We start from the raw sequence: 15,390 nt of genomic DNA on the forward strand, positions 1-15,390 counted from the left end.
CTGCAAGTCCAGAGGTAACATCTTATTTAGGCTTCACTTGATCCAGGACACAGATTCTGTTGTCAAAGACTCCGCTCTCCTTATGGTGGGCAAGACGACTGACTACAGGCAGCCCAAGATGCCTGACATCCTAGCTTAGCAACCCCAGAGGAGAGAGGATCTGAGAATATGGTTGTTAGAAAGCTCCTGGGAAAGACTCTCATTGGCCCAGCCTGGAATATATTTCTATCTCTGACCCAGTCACTAGATACAAGGTGCTGGAGCACTCTGGTCAGGACTGTGTCCCCGTGACTGATGGACCATCCTGTATGACTATGTAAGCGCAGGGTCAGTCCCACCATGTCTCATCTCCTGTTATCAGAAGAAGGAGAAAGAGAAAAATGAGAGGTGGTCATCATGGCTGATTTATTTCTTGCAAGGCAGGTGGGCCAAGAAGGACCAGGCTAAGGAGAAGTAGGTCTGCCCGCAAGTGGAAGCAAGGGCCAGGGACGTAGATTCCTGCATAGGCGGTGAGAAAGTACATTGGCCAGGCAGGTGGTGTCCTGACAGAGGGTACACCCTCCTTCATACCTTCTTTGTGTCCTGGACTCATTTCTCTTACAGCATTGCAATGGCTTCTTTCATCTGTGTGCCTGCGTCTCCTGCAAGGCCCTGCAGAAGCAGACCATAGAAAGGCATTACAAATGCCATCTTTGGAGTCCATTGAGCCAAGAGCTGAATTCTGGCTCTGCCATTTTCCAGCTGTGCAACCTCGGGCAAGTCTCTCAACCCTTCTGATCCTCGAGCCCTCATCTGTCAAGTGGGCATAATAATGGCACCTACCTTCAAGGTTTAATTAGATAATGTATGGAAGTGACTTTGGACAGTATTCAGCAAATGGAAAGCACTTCATGAATGGTAGTTGCAGTTGATAAAACAGGGACCACTGTCACATTCAGCTTTCTGTCTTTGGTACCTAGTCAAAGCTGGTATCTAGTAAGTATTAAAAAACTGCTTGTATAGATTGAATTGAAGCTAGGTGAGGAGTTGGCCACAGAGGTACAAGAGGAGGTAGTGCAGGCAGGAGGATGAGTACAGGGGGCTCGGAGAATCCACAACAGACAATGGTGTTGGGGTCTGAGGGAAAGCCAGGCGGTTGGGTTTCAGGAACCAGACTCTTCAGTGGCTCTCAAGTGTCAGGATAGGAGTAAGGCACTTTTTAGAAGGCACTCTCCCAGGGTCCGTTTTAGCAGGTACTGAGATTGCTATCCTTGATGAATGCCAGAGGATTGAGAGGGCTACCCCCTGAGAGACCCCACTGGTTTCTGGGTCACAAACTCAGATGCCTCCATGGGCTAGATGGGTGATGTGGATGGGTGAAGGGAGATGCTGGGTGCTGTGGCCAACCAGAAAACACAAGCCTCATCTGGAGGGGAGCCATACTCGAAGTAGAGACTTAGTATTGCCAGATCTTCTAATTTTCAAGAGAAGCTGAAAATCAAGACTTGTAAAGGGAATTTCCCGATTTTTTAGATGCCAAGAAACAAGTCAGATTTTTGAAAACACCGAAAGGCCAAATAAAACATGTCTGTAAGCCAGAGAAGAGCTGCCACTTAGAGTCCTTGGTCTAGGGCAGTGGTTCTCACTGAGGACAGTTTTACGCCCCCGGGAACATTTAGCTGCATCTGAGATCATTTTCCTTGTCACAGCTTGGGAAGAGGGTGGGGAATGCTACTGTCATCTAGTGGTTAGAGCCTGGGGATGCTGCTAACTACCCTTCAGTGTGCATGACGCCACTCCCACCTCAAAGAGTTATATGGCCAGAAAGGAAGTTGACATTCTGGCATGAGTTATGGGCAGAAGAAAAAGGCAGAACTGAAGATACCTGCCACCTGATTTTACAGACTTATTTGGGTCAGAGAGACAGGGCTCTGCCCTTCAACCCTGAGAAACCCCAGCTGCCATGGCTGAATTCTTGTTGGTCAGGTATAATTGTTTTCTACACTGTGCATGCTTCCTGTGCATGAAGCAGCCTGCCACCCCCAACCTCTGCAGGCATGAAAGTCATGCTAGAAATTCGGACAATGAGTGCTAATACATTGCCACTTGGGTCCCCAAGGACTGGGTGTGATGGTCTGTTAGACATTATCAGGGTTTTGGCCTCCTGTTCCTGGTGGAATGTTTGGTTTGGGTTCTGCATTCAGTAGTTTCTGGAAGTGTAGTTGAGAATATTTCCCTTCCCAACCATAACAAAATGAAATGTCTCTGAGTTCTGTGCAGTTCAGTAACGATTTGCTGAGCGCCGCTCTGTGACCAGCACAGTGCTTGGTGCTAAGGGGCAGATGAGCAGAGACTTGGGCAGGTTCCATCCGGAGGCTTACCATCCCACTGAGAAAATGCAAGAACCAGACCTGGGGCCCTCCCCATGCAGTCTGCTCTCTGTTACACTGGTATCTTTACCTGCCTGAAGTATCGTTCTGGTCGCCACTCTCCCCCACTCAGAAACCTTCTGTGGGTCCCAGTTCCACTCTGAACGAAGCCTGCACTCCATTAGCTTTTGTGATCTGACCCAGCCTCCCTTTCAAGCTTACTTTCTGCTATTCTGTGGCTGGGCACCTCTCTTAGCAAACCAAACTTTTCCCTAGGCCTGGGCTCCCACCCTTGCTTAGGCCAGCCCCCCACCTAGAATGCCTTCTCTGGCCATTCGTTGCAAACTGAGATGGCTCTGGTGGCACTTCCCCCATCCTCTTCATCACTTCATCCCGTATCATTTAATCTTTCACTCTTTATGGCTCTTTCTGCCTCCTCCCTTATTTGGGTTCTTGACCCTTGACCAACCAAACTGGGAGATTCTTAAGGGGGAAAAGCTAATTAAAAATTCAACTTTATGTTCTTTTTCTGGGCAACTTGCTAGCCTTGTCTCTGGCATCCAGTGGGTATCCATCCACTCAGCCTGTGCTGCTAGCTCTTCATTTGTGCCTGGCATGGTGCCAGGTACTTTCATATGTGTCATCTCTTTGTATCATCACAAGGACTCTGTGACACTCGTTACCTCATCCTACTTTTACAGATAAGGTTAGAGGAATTTTCACCTCATTCATTCATAACTCATTCAACAAACATATTTAATGAGCACCTGCCATGCAACAGGCTCTGTGGCGTTGCAGGGACATAGGAGTGGGAAACCCAGGAAGCAGATTCTGAGATGGCTGAAGTTAGCATCTAGCAGAATGGTGAGGGAGCATTCTTGGGGTCCACACCTTGGGAGGGCAGGGGAGGGGGCAGGGTGAAGTCAAGCCATGCTGTAGGCAGCCTTGCTAGAAGTCTTAGACAGCTCTGTGGGCAGTTCTAAAGATGGAACAGCCCTTTAGCAGTCCCAATTGAGGGGAAAAGACAACCTCTTAGGCCCCGCTCCTCCCACGTGTCTTCAGACAGAACCTGTCAGTCCTTGGAAGGGATGTCACCTTGTCTACCATGGCCATCCTGAAGGGTGCTTTTGGCTGGAGGCAGTCTGCTGATAGCCCTCCCGGCAGCTGGGATATCGGAGCATCTACCATCAGAGAGAAAATCTCTTTGTGTTAATGGGGCTTACATTCAAGTGGGGAAAAAATGATCAATTAAATAACATATAAACAAGCAAAGTCATTATACTTCCCTTAGTGCAAAGGACAGAAAGAGGTACTCTTTTTTTTTTTTTTTTTTTTTTTTAGATTTTATTTATTTATTCATGAGAGACAGAGAGAGCGAGGCAGAGACACAGGGAGAGGGAGAAGCAGACTCCATGCAGGGACCTCGATGTGGGACTTGATCCCGGTCTCCAGGATCACACCCTGAGCTGAAGTCGCACTAAACCGCTGAGCCACCAGGGCTGCCCAAGAGGTACTCATTTTATACACAGGGGAAGCTGAGATGTCCAAAGCTTTAATGGCTTAAAGCCCCACCTCCAATCCTGGTCTCTGGCTCCAAAATTCAGCCCTCTCTACTGTATAACCAGGCCTGTGCCAATCACATAGAACTCAAAAGTTAAGCTGAAGAGCTGGGTCTTCATCTTGTAGGGATTGAGGAGGCTCTGGAGGGAATAAAACACAGAATTACACTGGCACAGGCATGCAGAATTGGGGACCAGAGTTAGGGACTTAATTAAGGCACAGCTTTAGAAGCTTTGGTCCTGCTTGTCCTGGGACTGGTGGTCTCAGATGATTAGGATGATTTTGGCTGCAGGTAAAAGAAAACTAGCTTGAAGTGGCTTAAACAGCAAAGCCACGGAAATGGAAGCTTACTGGGAGGCAGGCTCTGGATTCAGTTGAATCAGTTTCTCAGCAGGTCATGAAGCAGCCAGGTTTGTTTTGCTCTACTACCCAAGGTTACTTCCTCTTCTGGTCCTAAGGTGCCTGCTGTTAGCAACTGGAACTCTTAGCAGAAAAGCTAAAAGCTTCTCTCAACCATCTAAGTCCTTCTCTTTCATCCAGTTAAGTCACATGCTCAGCCCTGGACTAATAGCACATAACAGAATCCCCCGTCTCAAGTCGAGATGGGTCAGCTTCCCTGGGAGAGCTCAGCTGGAGGAATCAACACAGAGCCAAATTCATGGCTCTTTTAGGAAGCAGAAAGGGTCTTGGGGATGGATATTGGGGAGGGAGTCAGCCTTACCTGCTCCAGAGAACAAGATTGAGCAGTTTGAGGGCAGGACACAGTGACAGACTAGATTAAAGGGGAAGGACTAAAACTTTTTTTTTTTTTTTTTTTAATGACTCCAAGGTTTCCCATTGCCATGCTGGGGATGATATTATCTCATTGACCAAACTCAAGGGGCTGGGGGAAATTTCACATTTGATTTTGGATAATTTGAGTTTGATGTGATGAGGAGACATTCACACTATATTGTTTTGCAACAGCCGAAGCTATAGGTCTTTGAGCTTGGGCTCAACGCACTGTAGGACAGAGCCCAGGAGATGACAACAGAAATGGTGACATGCTGTGGGTCACTGAGAAGTGGAAGCTGGAGCCAGGAGTGTGTGGGGAGCTGGCTGGGGCAGGGCCTGCGAAGGCAAGGCTGGTGGGCTCTCCTGGCAGAGCTGCTTCTAGGAATTTATCTGACAGGGGTCTCTGCTCATGTGCACAGTGACAGGGTTCAAGGATGTACAACCACATCATTGTCTGAAATGTTAAGAGACTGGAGACAACCTAAATGTCTGTTGCTGTCTAATTAATTATGATACATCTGGTATATGGAACCTTAAGCAGCTGTTAAAAAAACGGAGGATGCAGGAGCTCCATGGCTGCAAAGGAAAAATCTCAAATATATTGTTAGGTGGAAAAAATCAAGATGAAAAGATGTACAGAATACTTCCATTTGTGTTTAAAAAATATATGCTATTCAAATGTGTGTTTTGTTTTTTTGTTTTTAAAGAATTTACTTATTTATTCATGAGAGACACAGAGAGAAAGAGAGGCAGAGACACAGGCAGAGGGAGAAGCAGGCTCCTCACGGGGAGCCCGATATGGGACTCGATCCTGGGTCTCCAGGGTCACACCCTGGGCTGAAGGCGGTGCTAAACTGCTGAGCCACCCCCTGGCTGCCCAAATGTGTGTTTTTGTATTCCTTGTATCAAAAGAAACTGCTAATAGCCTAGCCTCTGGGTGAGGTTCTGGGAGCTCGGGAGAGTTACTTTTTACATTTTACCTTCCTGGCTGTTAGAGTTTAACTATGTGCATTTGTTACCTGTCAAAAAAATTAGATCATAAAAATAAATGCATAAGAAACTGGGTCTCAAGTGCCAGAGAGGTTAGTGAGACTGAGGACTGAGGAGGCCACTGGAGGGTGTCAGTCCAGAGTCCAGTCAGAGAGGCAAAAGTCAGGGAGAGAGGCCACAGGGGAAACCGAGGCACAGACTGTCCACTTTTTTGTGAGAATCAGAGATAGAAGGAGATGGGCATAGCTGGTTGGGTTCACTGAGCACCACTGCGACGCATGGGATGTGACTGAAGTTTCTCTTGTGAGCTCCGCACAGGATGTTCTGCTCAGGCTCTGCTGTGGTTTTGGATCACGTCCCCTGTCTTTAGCTCTCAGAGCTGCAGGGAGGTCTAAGCAGACTGCCTAGAGCTTTTGCTATTTTTTAAGAGATCTTAGGTAGTCAAGGGCTACCTTCAGAAGACTGATTTCTGGCAATTATTGTATCAGAAGCTGAGGGAAAGGCTATAAGATAGGAAAAGGAGCCTAGGAAGGCATGATGTCTGGCCCTGAGCCTTCCTCAGCTACTGCTGAGTCCAGGGGCTCCCGACCTATGTTGGGAAGGACGGAAGGTTGGTCTTATCCCATCAGTCACTGGTCATGCTTGAGCTGAGGGAGCCAAAAGGGGGGACCAGGATGACTTGGCTCTCAGAGAGCAGAGATCAGGACTCCCATTTTCTTTCCTTTTTTTAAATTCAAGTATAATTAATGTACAGTGTTATATTAGTTTCAGGTGTACCAAGTAAAGACTCAACAATTCTATGGTGGTCACCATGATAAGTGTACTCTTAATCCCCTTCACCTATTTCACCCATCCACCAGCCCCTTCCCCTCTGGCAACCACCAGTTTGTCCTCTGTATTTAAGAGTCTGTTTTGGGGCGTTGTCTCTTTTTTTCTTTGTTTTCTTTTTCAAATTCCACATATAAGTGAAATCATATGGTATTTATCTCTCTGACTGACTTATTTCATTTAGCATTATACACTCTAGGCTCATCCATGTTGCAAATGGCAAGATTTCATTCTTTTTGATGGCTGAGTAATATTCCATTGCACATATATACCACATCTTTATACGTTCATCTATCAGTGGGCACTTGGACTGGTTCCATATCTTGGCTGTTGTAAATAATGCTGCAATAAACATAGGGGTGCATATACCTTATAGAATTAGTCGTTTCATTTTCTTTGGGTAAATACCGAGTAGTAGAATACTGAATCATATGATAATTCTATTTTTAATTTTTTAAGGTACCTCCATACTGCTTCCCACAGTGGCTGCACCAGTTTTCATTCCCACCAACAGTGCAAGGGGGTTCTATTTTCTCCACATCCTTGCTGAGACATGTTATTTCTTGTGTTTGATTTTGAGGGCTCCCATTTTCAACATGGAGACTTCATATGATAGTCCAGGCAAACAGGGAGAGTATTAACCAAAATAATAATAATAATAGTAATAATAATAACAATAAACCTTAAGTAACAGAGAATCCTAGACTCTTCAGGCTGAGTGGGACCTAGAGATAATTTGTTCATAGTTTTCTGAATTGTATCTCTGAATATACTAAAACATGTAAGTCACCTCATGGAAAAAAGATTAAGATAATCTAAACTGTATACTATAATGCTCCTTAGAAAACCCATGTTTGTGAGGGTATGAAAGTCTCTGAAAAGTCCTGTAGTAAGAAAACCTCCAGTGGAGGTAACCACCTTGGTCTCCTGCCTCATGCTCCAGTTGGTTGTCTGTTAACCTCTACTGTTCACAATGAATTGAGATGCTGGATCAATATTTCTCAAACTGTGTTCTATGGAACCCCACTGTCATGAGGTGCTAATGAGTTTTGAGCTAGGGACACATACTCTGGTCACATCAGCTTAGGATCCACCCACAAAATTAAAGAAAGATGAACAGGTGGATTGGCTGTGGGCTTCTGAGAATCTTTAACATGGTGATGTCTCTGAGAATCACCAGTGCAGGGAGGTAGAAGGTTCCCCAGCTTATTTGGCCAGGGGATTCCTTTTACAGGGTACCTCTCCCTGTGGTTTGGTTTCATGGACACAAGTTAAGGAATTCAAGTCTAGACCAATAAGGTTTACATTGATTTCTGTACCCATTCCCACCCCATCCCAAGTATTCCTGCCCTTTCTGTGTTGAAAAGGAAACTGGTCAATGCAACCAGTGACCTTCTCCCCCTCTGACATTTGTTTTTCCGTATTCCAGAGCAAGGAGATTGGCCTGCAGATGCATGAGGAGCTCCTGAAGGTCACCAATGAGCTCTACACAGTAAGTCCTGCTCAGGCTCTGCTGTGGGCTTGGGATTGAGTCCTCTTCCTTCAGCACCAGGAGCAAACCAGAGACCTGGAATCTAACCAGAGACCTGGGATGACCTTGGATGTTTTTGCTGTGTCTTATTGCCTGAGTGATAAGGGGTCATCGTGGTGGGATGTAATGGTTTATAACCCTGGCTTCTGATTCTATATATGTGGGATGGGGCCCTGAGTATTTTTGGTTTGTGTAAGTTCACAAGAGGTTTGCATGACCTGCCAGCTGTGAGAATGTGGTACCTACCAAAGCAGGAGATGCAAGGTCAAGGTGGGGACAGCATGGACACAAAACCTCCCGAGGCAGGGATGTGGGTTTGGAGTCAGGTGCAATGGGCTGAAGTTGAGGTCTGCTCCCTATTAGTGATGTAAATTTAGGCATATATGTAGCTCAGCTGAGTTTCAGTATTCTCATCTGCAAAATGGAGCACTGTTCTGAGTATCAGATGAGGTGAAGGGGGTGAGCATGTCTTGTCATCTCCAAGGAATGATTTAAGTACATTACAACTTGGCCCAGAACTGACCTTGCTACCTGCATGGCGGCAAAATCTAACTGGACTTGGGATGGATATTAGAACCCAAGAGGGCCCTTGAATGTGGAATGCAGGCACACCAAGTTATGATGCAGGAGTTTACTGATTGTGCCTCGAGAGCCCTTGGGCTTCATTATAGAGGAATGTGGTGAGCCTCAGGGACAACCTAGGGGAGTGGGGTGAGGTAGCCCCAGTAGGCAGACTCCAGACCCTTCACCCACAAAGACAGGGTAGAAAAAAGCTGCTGTCTTTTAAATATGGCAGGGTGCCTTATAAAGTCTCTCATTAAAAGTGGGGAATCTGCTGCTAAAACTATATTCAAGGAAGGGAAAGAAGAGCAGGCTGCAAGAAGACTCCTATCTTTGGTGTTATTATCCTTCTGTGTTCACGTCCTCCTTGGCCAGCAGGTAGTGCATTTCTTAGGGGCAAGAGCTTTGGCCCGAGAGCCTGGACCTCACATTGTAATTCCTGCCTCAGATTCTGGGCCTCAGTCTCCCACTCAGTAAAATGGAGGCAAGAGCTCCTAGAGTTTAATCTGTAAGAGTTGAAACTCACATTTCAATTATTTCAAGTTAAGGAGTGCATCCTGAGCCTTGGACAGTTTTTAGCTGGGTCATCATTAGGGGAAAGGAAGAATTGCTGTTTCTCAAGCGACTGAGTCAGCTGAGCATTGTGGGGGAGACTCGCCCAGTGGTTTAAAGCACAGACCCGAAAGCCAGAGACCTGGCTTCAAATTCAGTTGTTAAACAGACATAACAACACCTACTTCTTGCAGACTGCATGGGAGTTGAAGGAGACCAGGTATGTAAAGCACGTGGAGATCAAAGGACAAGAAGCCATGGCGTATCAGTTCTTGTGTTATCATCATCATCATTTCTGCCTCCCTGGCGAGTGTGAAACCGGCTGTTGTGCATTTCTGGTTGGGGATGGGTGGTGATAAAGGTGCAAGGCTGGTCTCCAGTGGGGCTTTCTTTACTCAGAATTCTGCAGAGGACTTGGCTGGACCAACATTCCCCAATCTAGGTCCTTTTTATGTTCCTCAGGCACTGCCTTGATTGGATCACTTTCCTCTGTTGCATTTTAACACCTGGGTCCTGGTGCCAAGGGCCTCCCCACTCTCACCCAGGTCTCTCACCTTTCCTCTGGGCTCCAGCTGGGCTCCTCTTCTTGACGCCCTCTGCATACCCCACATACTTCCCTGCTCTGCTCCTTTACCTCTGCAGCTCCCCTGCTTACAGCTGTCCTCTTTCTTTCTCTGCGTATGTGTGTTCTACTCATTTTTCAAACCCAGACCAAACTCCACCTTTTGAAAGCTGTTACCTCTGGGCTTTGAATTCTTATAGCAGTTTGAAAAAATATATCATGTTATCCTTGTGTCCGCAGCTGGTATGTAGTCACCCTAGAGCCAGATCTTGGTCAGTAACACTGCACTTAATGCCCAGAGGCTCTGAACCCAGTGTTTGGCCTCTGGCAGGTCACGTCACCTGTCAGTCTCCCCTGTGATCAACAGATCTGCCAGGTTGTAAATTGGATGAAGCAGGCAGAGATTGGGAAGATGGTACTGGCGCCCAGCACAGTTCCCTGAATCCAGCAGGTGTTCCACACACACTTGCCTCTACTGACCACGGGGCAGGGCAGCTGTACAGAAATGGTGCAGGTCTGGCCCTGGCAGACAGGAGATGGTCTCAGAGCTGGTGGTGGAGGGAGGGCCATCATCTCCCTAGCTGTCTCCTGTAGCCACCCATAGAGGAAGGAGCCTCAGAGTGCCAGCAGCACACCCCCCAAGTCATTTATTGACGGCACACTGAGTCTTCAATAGTTGCCCAGAAATCATTTAAATTTGAGCATTTGGGGCTGCTTGCTGTGGAGCCAGCACTGCAAGAGGCACAGCGGCCGGCTGTGAACATTTCAAGAGTTCATCTTTGAAGTGTCTTTTACATCCCCAGTGTTCCCAGGGCGCCTGCTGAAGCAGAGGAGGGAAAGATGTATGAATAAATGAATAAAAGTGGTTTTGCTCACCAGTTTCAAATCTGGGTAGGGAGACAAGAGTAAAGTACGTGACGTGGTGATTGAACAGCCGAAGACAGAGCGGCGTGTGTGCTGGATATGTGGGCTCCGAGGGGGGCACCACCCATGAGTCCTGTGAGTGCTATCCCGGGTTCTCCATCGTGTGCCCAGAACTTATGGCAGAGCTGGCACATAGTAGGTGATCCATACCTATTTACTGAGTGAAGACACGAGAGGGAGAGTGTGTTCCTACAAGAGAGATCGAGGGTTGAGGAAAGTGATGGCTCCAGGTGGGCTGCTATGATCAAGGATGAATTTTGGGGCAGCCCTGGTGGCGCAGCGGTTTAGTGCCGCCTGGCAGCCCAGGGTGTGATCCTGGAGACCCGGGATCGAGTCCCACATCGGGCTCCCTGCATGGGGCCTGCTTCTCCCTCTGCCTGTGTCTCTGCCTCTCTCTCTCTCTCTCTCGCTCTGTGTCTCTCATGAATAAATAAAAAAAAATCTTAAAAAAAAAAAAAAAGGATGAATTTTGAACATGGAGCCTTAGGAGGGGTAAGAATGAAAGAAAGCAGCAGAGGGGAAGAGAGGAGGAGGAAGAGGATTCTCAGCGCGGGCGGCAGCGTAGGATGGCAGCAGAACAAACTGATTACAGACCCATCTGGGTTCCATGTCTTGCTGCATCACCGACCAGCTCAGCCAGGTCAGTTAACATCTGGACCTCATTTTCTTTATTGTGAAACAAGGATAGTAACAACTGTGGCCACTCAGTGAGTGGTCTCACACTGTGTTAGATACTTCATATGTGTTATGAAGAAACTGAGAACGAAGTGCCCTGCTTAAGGCCTTTGCAGCAGTTTTCAGTTGCTGCGTAACAAACTATGTCAAATCCCAGTGACTTAAAACAGCACCTATTTTATTTGCTCATAATTTTGTAGGTTGGCAATTTGGGCTGAGTTCAGGTAGGACGACTGGCATGGCTACGGTTTCTCAGCCAATTAAAAAAAGAGCCCAAAGCGGTAAACACTGAGTGTGCCAGCACTTTTTGAGCCTCTGCTTGTGTCATACTTGCACATAGGCTATTGGCCAAAGCAAGTCACACAGCCAAGCCCACAAGCTGAGGCCTGGAGAAGTAAACATAAGCTCCTGATGGGAGTTACTTGCCAAGTCACAATGCAAAGGGGCATGCTTGCAGCCAGCCAGGGGAGCAGCCACCTAGCTGCTAAGGGCACAGTGGACCTCAAATCCCATGCTTAGTTTCTAGAGGTTTCTTTTGGGCACTTTCTAGTCACTGTGCCTGGTTACACAACTTCCTCTTGTCTCCTGGTCCTGGAGCCATGACCACTGATGACTGAGGATCAAATAGTGTTGAGAAAAGATCATCCAGTAAGCCTTACTTTTTTTCTTGTAATATTTTCTAGAAGAGGGACATGGTCAGAGGGTGCTACTGAGCACAGCAATGATAGAGATAAATGCTAAGGGCCATCCGTCACCCACTTTAGGGAAAAGGCTTGTCTCTGTCTGAGACCAGGGTGCAGAGGAGACTGCAGGGCTGGCCATTTTCATTTGTTCATTCATTCATTCACTCAAGAAGCCTTCCTCTGCCTGGTCTTCATCACCTTGAGGTGCTCTCCTTTCTAAAACATGCCAGCATGTGTGCAAGCACACGTGCATGTGTGAGTGCACATACACACCCCACCTCATCTCTTTTTTTCTAAACTCCCATCAGTTGGCCTGACAGAATATAGCCCTCAATCATCATATGCTGGCCTGGGAGGAAAAAACGGGCAGAAGTTGAGAATGTCAGCCAACATGCTAAATCCTTTCAGAAGAGACATAAACAAAACCAACAATGAAAAGCTCCCCCTGTGTTTCCATCATTGAGCTAAAAATATGTTCAGATTTTCAATGTAGTCCTAGATCAAGAAACGTATCTGTCATGTTTTGAAGTGACAAATGCTGCAGCGTCCCCCGTCTGGCCCTTTCTTTGTGCTCAGTCACTGTACTCCAGGCTTTCCCAGGCAGGACTGCCTGATTTCCAGGCCTGCCAGCTGCAGAAGGGGCCCCTGGGACTTGGCTCAGGGTGACGTGGAGGGCACCCAAGGAACGTCCACACCTAGCCACAGCTGGTGACAGGTAGACACTAGTTGGAGTAACAAATGGTCTCCCCACTTATTCAGGCTTTGATTTGATCTTGTGCTGGGCTCAGTGGTATGAAATCAACTCTGGGCCCCCAGGCAAATTTTTGTGAAGGCATCTCCTTTCTGATGTCCACACTCAGGGACAGAGAGAGCCTGAGATGAGGAGCCCAGCAACCTGAATTCTGGCTTCAGCTCCCTCCTGGGCTTACCCTGAGTCTTCCTGGATGATGCCTCTGTGTCTGTCATCATTCAAGTGTAACCACCATGGTTCCATCATGTCATTGGACCTTCTCTCCTTTTTTTAGTATTTTTCTTCAAATTGACTCAATTAAAAGAAAAATCTCCCTGTCCTAATGAATTAGTGGGAAAGCAGCCTTGTGTATTGGGAAGAGTCAGCCAGGCCTGGGTTCAAGGTCCTGTCCCTTGTCAAGCCCTCTGACTATGGAGATGTTACCAACTCATCTCTGGATTGTTCTGAGAGGAGTGAGTGGCAGAGGCATAGCACAATGCCTGGCAAACAGTACAACGTTATTTGGAGAAGTAGGTCTCCTGTTGCCTCAGTGCCCCTTACTCCATACAACCTCAGTTCCTGGTTTCTAATTCAGCGGTGCGTTCTCTCAGAGAGGTCTGATTATCAATAGGCATACATGTATGGATGTATCCTGCACATCCTTGTTTTTATGCAGGTGGTAATAACTGGACCACCAGTTCTTCATCTTGCTTTTGTAGTTATATTTTGGAGACTGGTTCATATCCTTAATAATTAGAGTCTCCCCTCTTATATGATGCTTATCATGTGCTGGGCACTGGACTAATCACTTTACCTCTTAATTCATTTCATCCTCACCATGACCCGTTGAGGTGGTTGAAAGTATTATCATCCCATTTTAGAGGTGACGGATCTGAGGCACAGACAGGTTAGGTAGCCAGCCAACGGTCACCAGCTCCTAGTCTACTCCCCAAAGTTATTTATATAAGTACATTCAACTATTTATATAAATATACATAAGTCCTTTATACATTTGTTTTGGAAGCATATTTTTTTTAAAAAAATATTTTATTTATTTATTCATGAGAGACACACAGAGAGAGGCAGAGACACAGGCAGAGGAAGAAGCAGGCTCCATGCAGGGAGCCTGATGTGGGACTCGATCCCGGGACTCCAGGATCACGCCCTGGGCTGAAGGCAGGCACTAAACTGCTGAGCCACCCAGTGGTCCCTGGAAGGCTATCTTACCTTACATTAGTGAATGAAAAACAACTTGGCATAAGCAGAAGGGTTCTAGAAGTTAAATGAAGGTAGGGGAGTGTTCATTCTTGCTGGTGCCTGCAAAGCAGCTGTAGAGGCATTAGATCCGTGAGCCCTGATCTGAGCTTTTCCTCCTGATATAATCAGAAGGATGCCAAGAGGAATGCCTGGGTGGCTGAGTGGTGGAGCATCTGCCTTCAGCTCAGGGCATGATCCCAGGGTCCTGAGATCGAGTCCCACATTGAGCTCCCCGTAGGGAGCCTGCTTCTCCCTCTGCCTATATCTCTGCCTCTCTCTGTGTGTCTCTCATGAATAAATAAATAAAATCTTTCTTTTTTTTTTTTTTTTTAAAAGGATGCCAAGAGAACCGAAAGGTTTAATAACACATCTGTAACAGCTAAAAGGGTCATCCTGCTGACACAGATGGTTCCCATCTCACGCTTTGGGAAACACTGACCCAGTGCCTGCTAGCTGGGCTCCGGTCCTTGATTTTGCCCACCTGTAGGGCGAAAGGCATGAAGGCATGAAGGCACGAAATGAGAGGAACTCTGAGGCTCCTCTCCAGCTATTATCCTCATGTCACGTTACCCTCAGAGGGAGACGAGGGAATGTCTCTGACTCAGGGTGAGGCAAGGCAGGCTGCTGAACCATCACAGCCTGCTGGCCAGGGTGCGGCCCAGGTTTGTTTGGGGATGGATGTGGTCCTAAGAACAGGGGGATGAGGTTTCTCTCCAGAAAACCTCCTCACCTCTCCCTCCAAGACATTCGTTCACTTGCTCATCATATATTTACTAATTATCCCGTGTGCAGAGGATGGGATGTAGCTACATCGTGGGACAGGTGTCCTTGTGGGGGATATGGACACAGTGGGAGGAGTGGTGGGGAGATGAAGTCCACCTGAGCATCAAGAAGGCCACAGAGAAGAGGTGGCATTTGATTTGGATATGAAGGACAGAGGGAGGCTGCGGGGAGCAGCACTGTGGCAGCAGTGAAGCAGGAGGTTGGGACACAGGACGAGCAGCCCCCTGCTCAGGTGGTCAGTCTGTCTGTTGTGTGAGTTGGGCACTACAGTGGGCCCAGGACCAAGGTGGGCAATGGGGAGGCTAGCAGGGACTCCTGCAATAGTGAGGGATGGGAATCCACGCAAACTGGCTGGAGCAAAAGATGCCTGTATTGAATCTCAGAGGTTTGCACACTTGTTTGGCTGTCTCCCCAGCAGGCTGTGTATTCAATGAGGTACACATTCCCTGTCTTCCATGTAGTAGTTTTGCCAGCACCCGGTATCATGCATGGCATGCCACAAACTGCTCAGTAGAAACCTGCTTTGAGGTGTAGCTGTTTTCCCCACACCTTCAATAGTCTCACATGAGCAAAGGCAAGAGACTGCACCTCCTCCATTTTATCTTACTTCCTCCTTCCTTTCTCTGTCTCCC

General features: G+C 47.3%; 1 protein-coding gene across 7 annotated transcripts in view; it reads left to right on the top strand.

Annotated features, from left to right (window-relative positions):
- Positions 1-15,390, top strand: part of SRGAP3 (SLIT-ROBO Rho GTPase activating protein 3) — a 253,258-nt gene that overhangs the window by 154,912 nt on the left and 82,956 nt on the right. For all 7 annotated transcript variants that reach the window (XR_003138371.3, XM_049098635.1, XM_025450903.3 and 4 more), the window contains exon 4: positions 7,930-7,992. Coding sequence is in view for 6 of the 7 variants with exons in the window: in XM_049098635.1 (XP_048954592.1) it covers positions 7,930-7,992 (63 nt within the window). In the remaining variant the exon portion in view is untranslated. The remainder of the gene's footprint in view (positions 1-7,929; positions 7,993-15,390) is intronic.

The sequence above is a fragment of the Canis lupus genome, chromosome 20 (genome assembly GCF_003254725.2).
Source record: "Canis lupus dingo isolate Sandy chromosome 20, ASM325472v2, whole genome shotgun sequence".
NCBI lineage: Eukaryota > Metazoa > Chordata > Mammalia > Carnivora > Canidae > Canis > Canis lupus.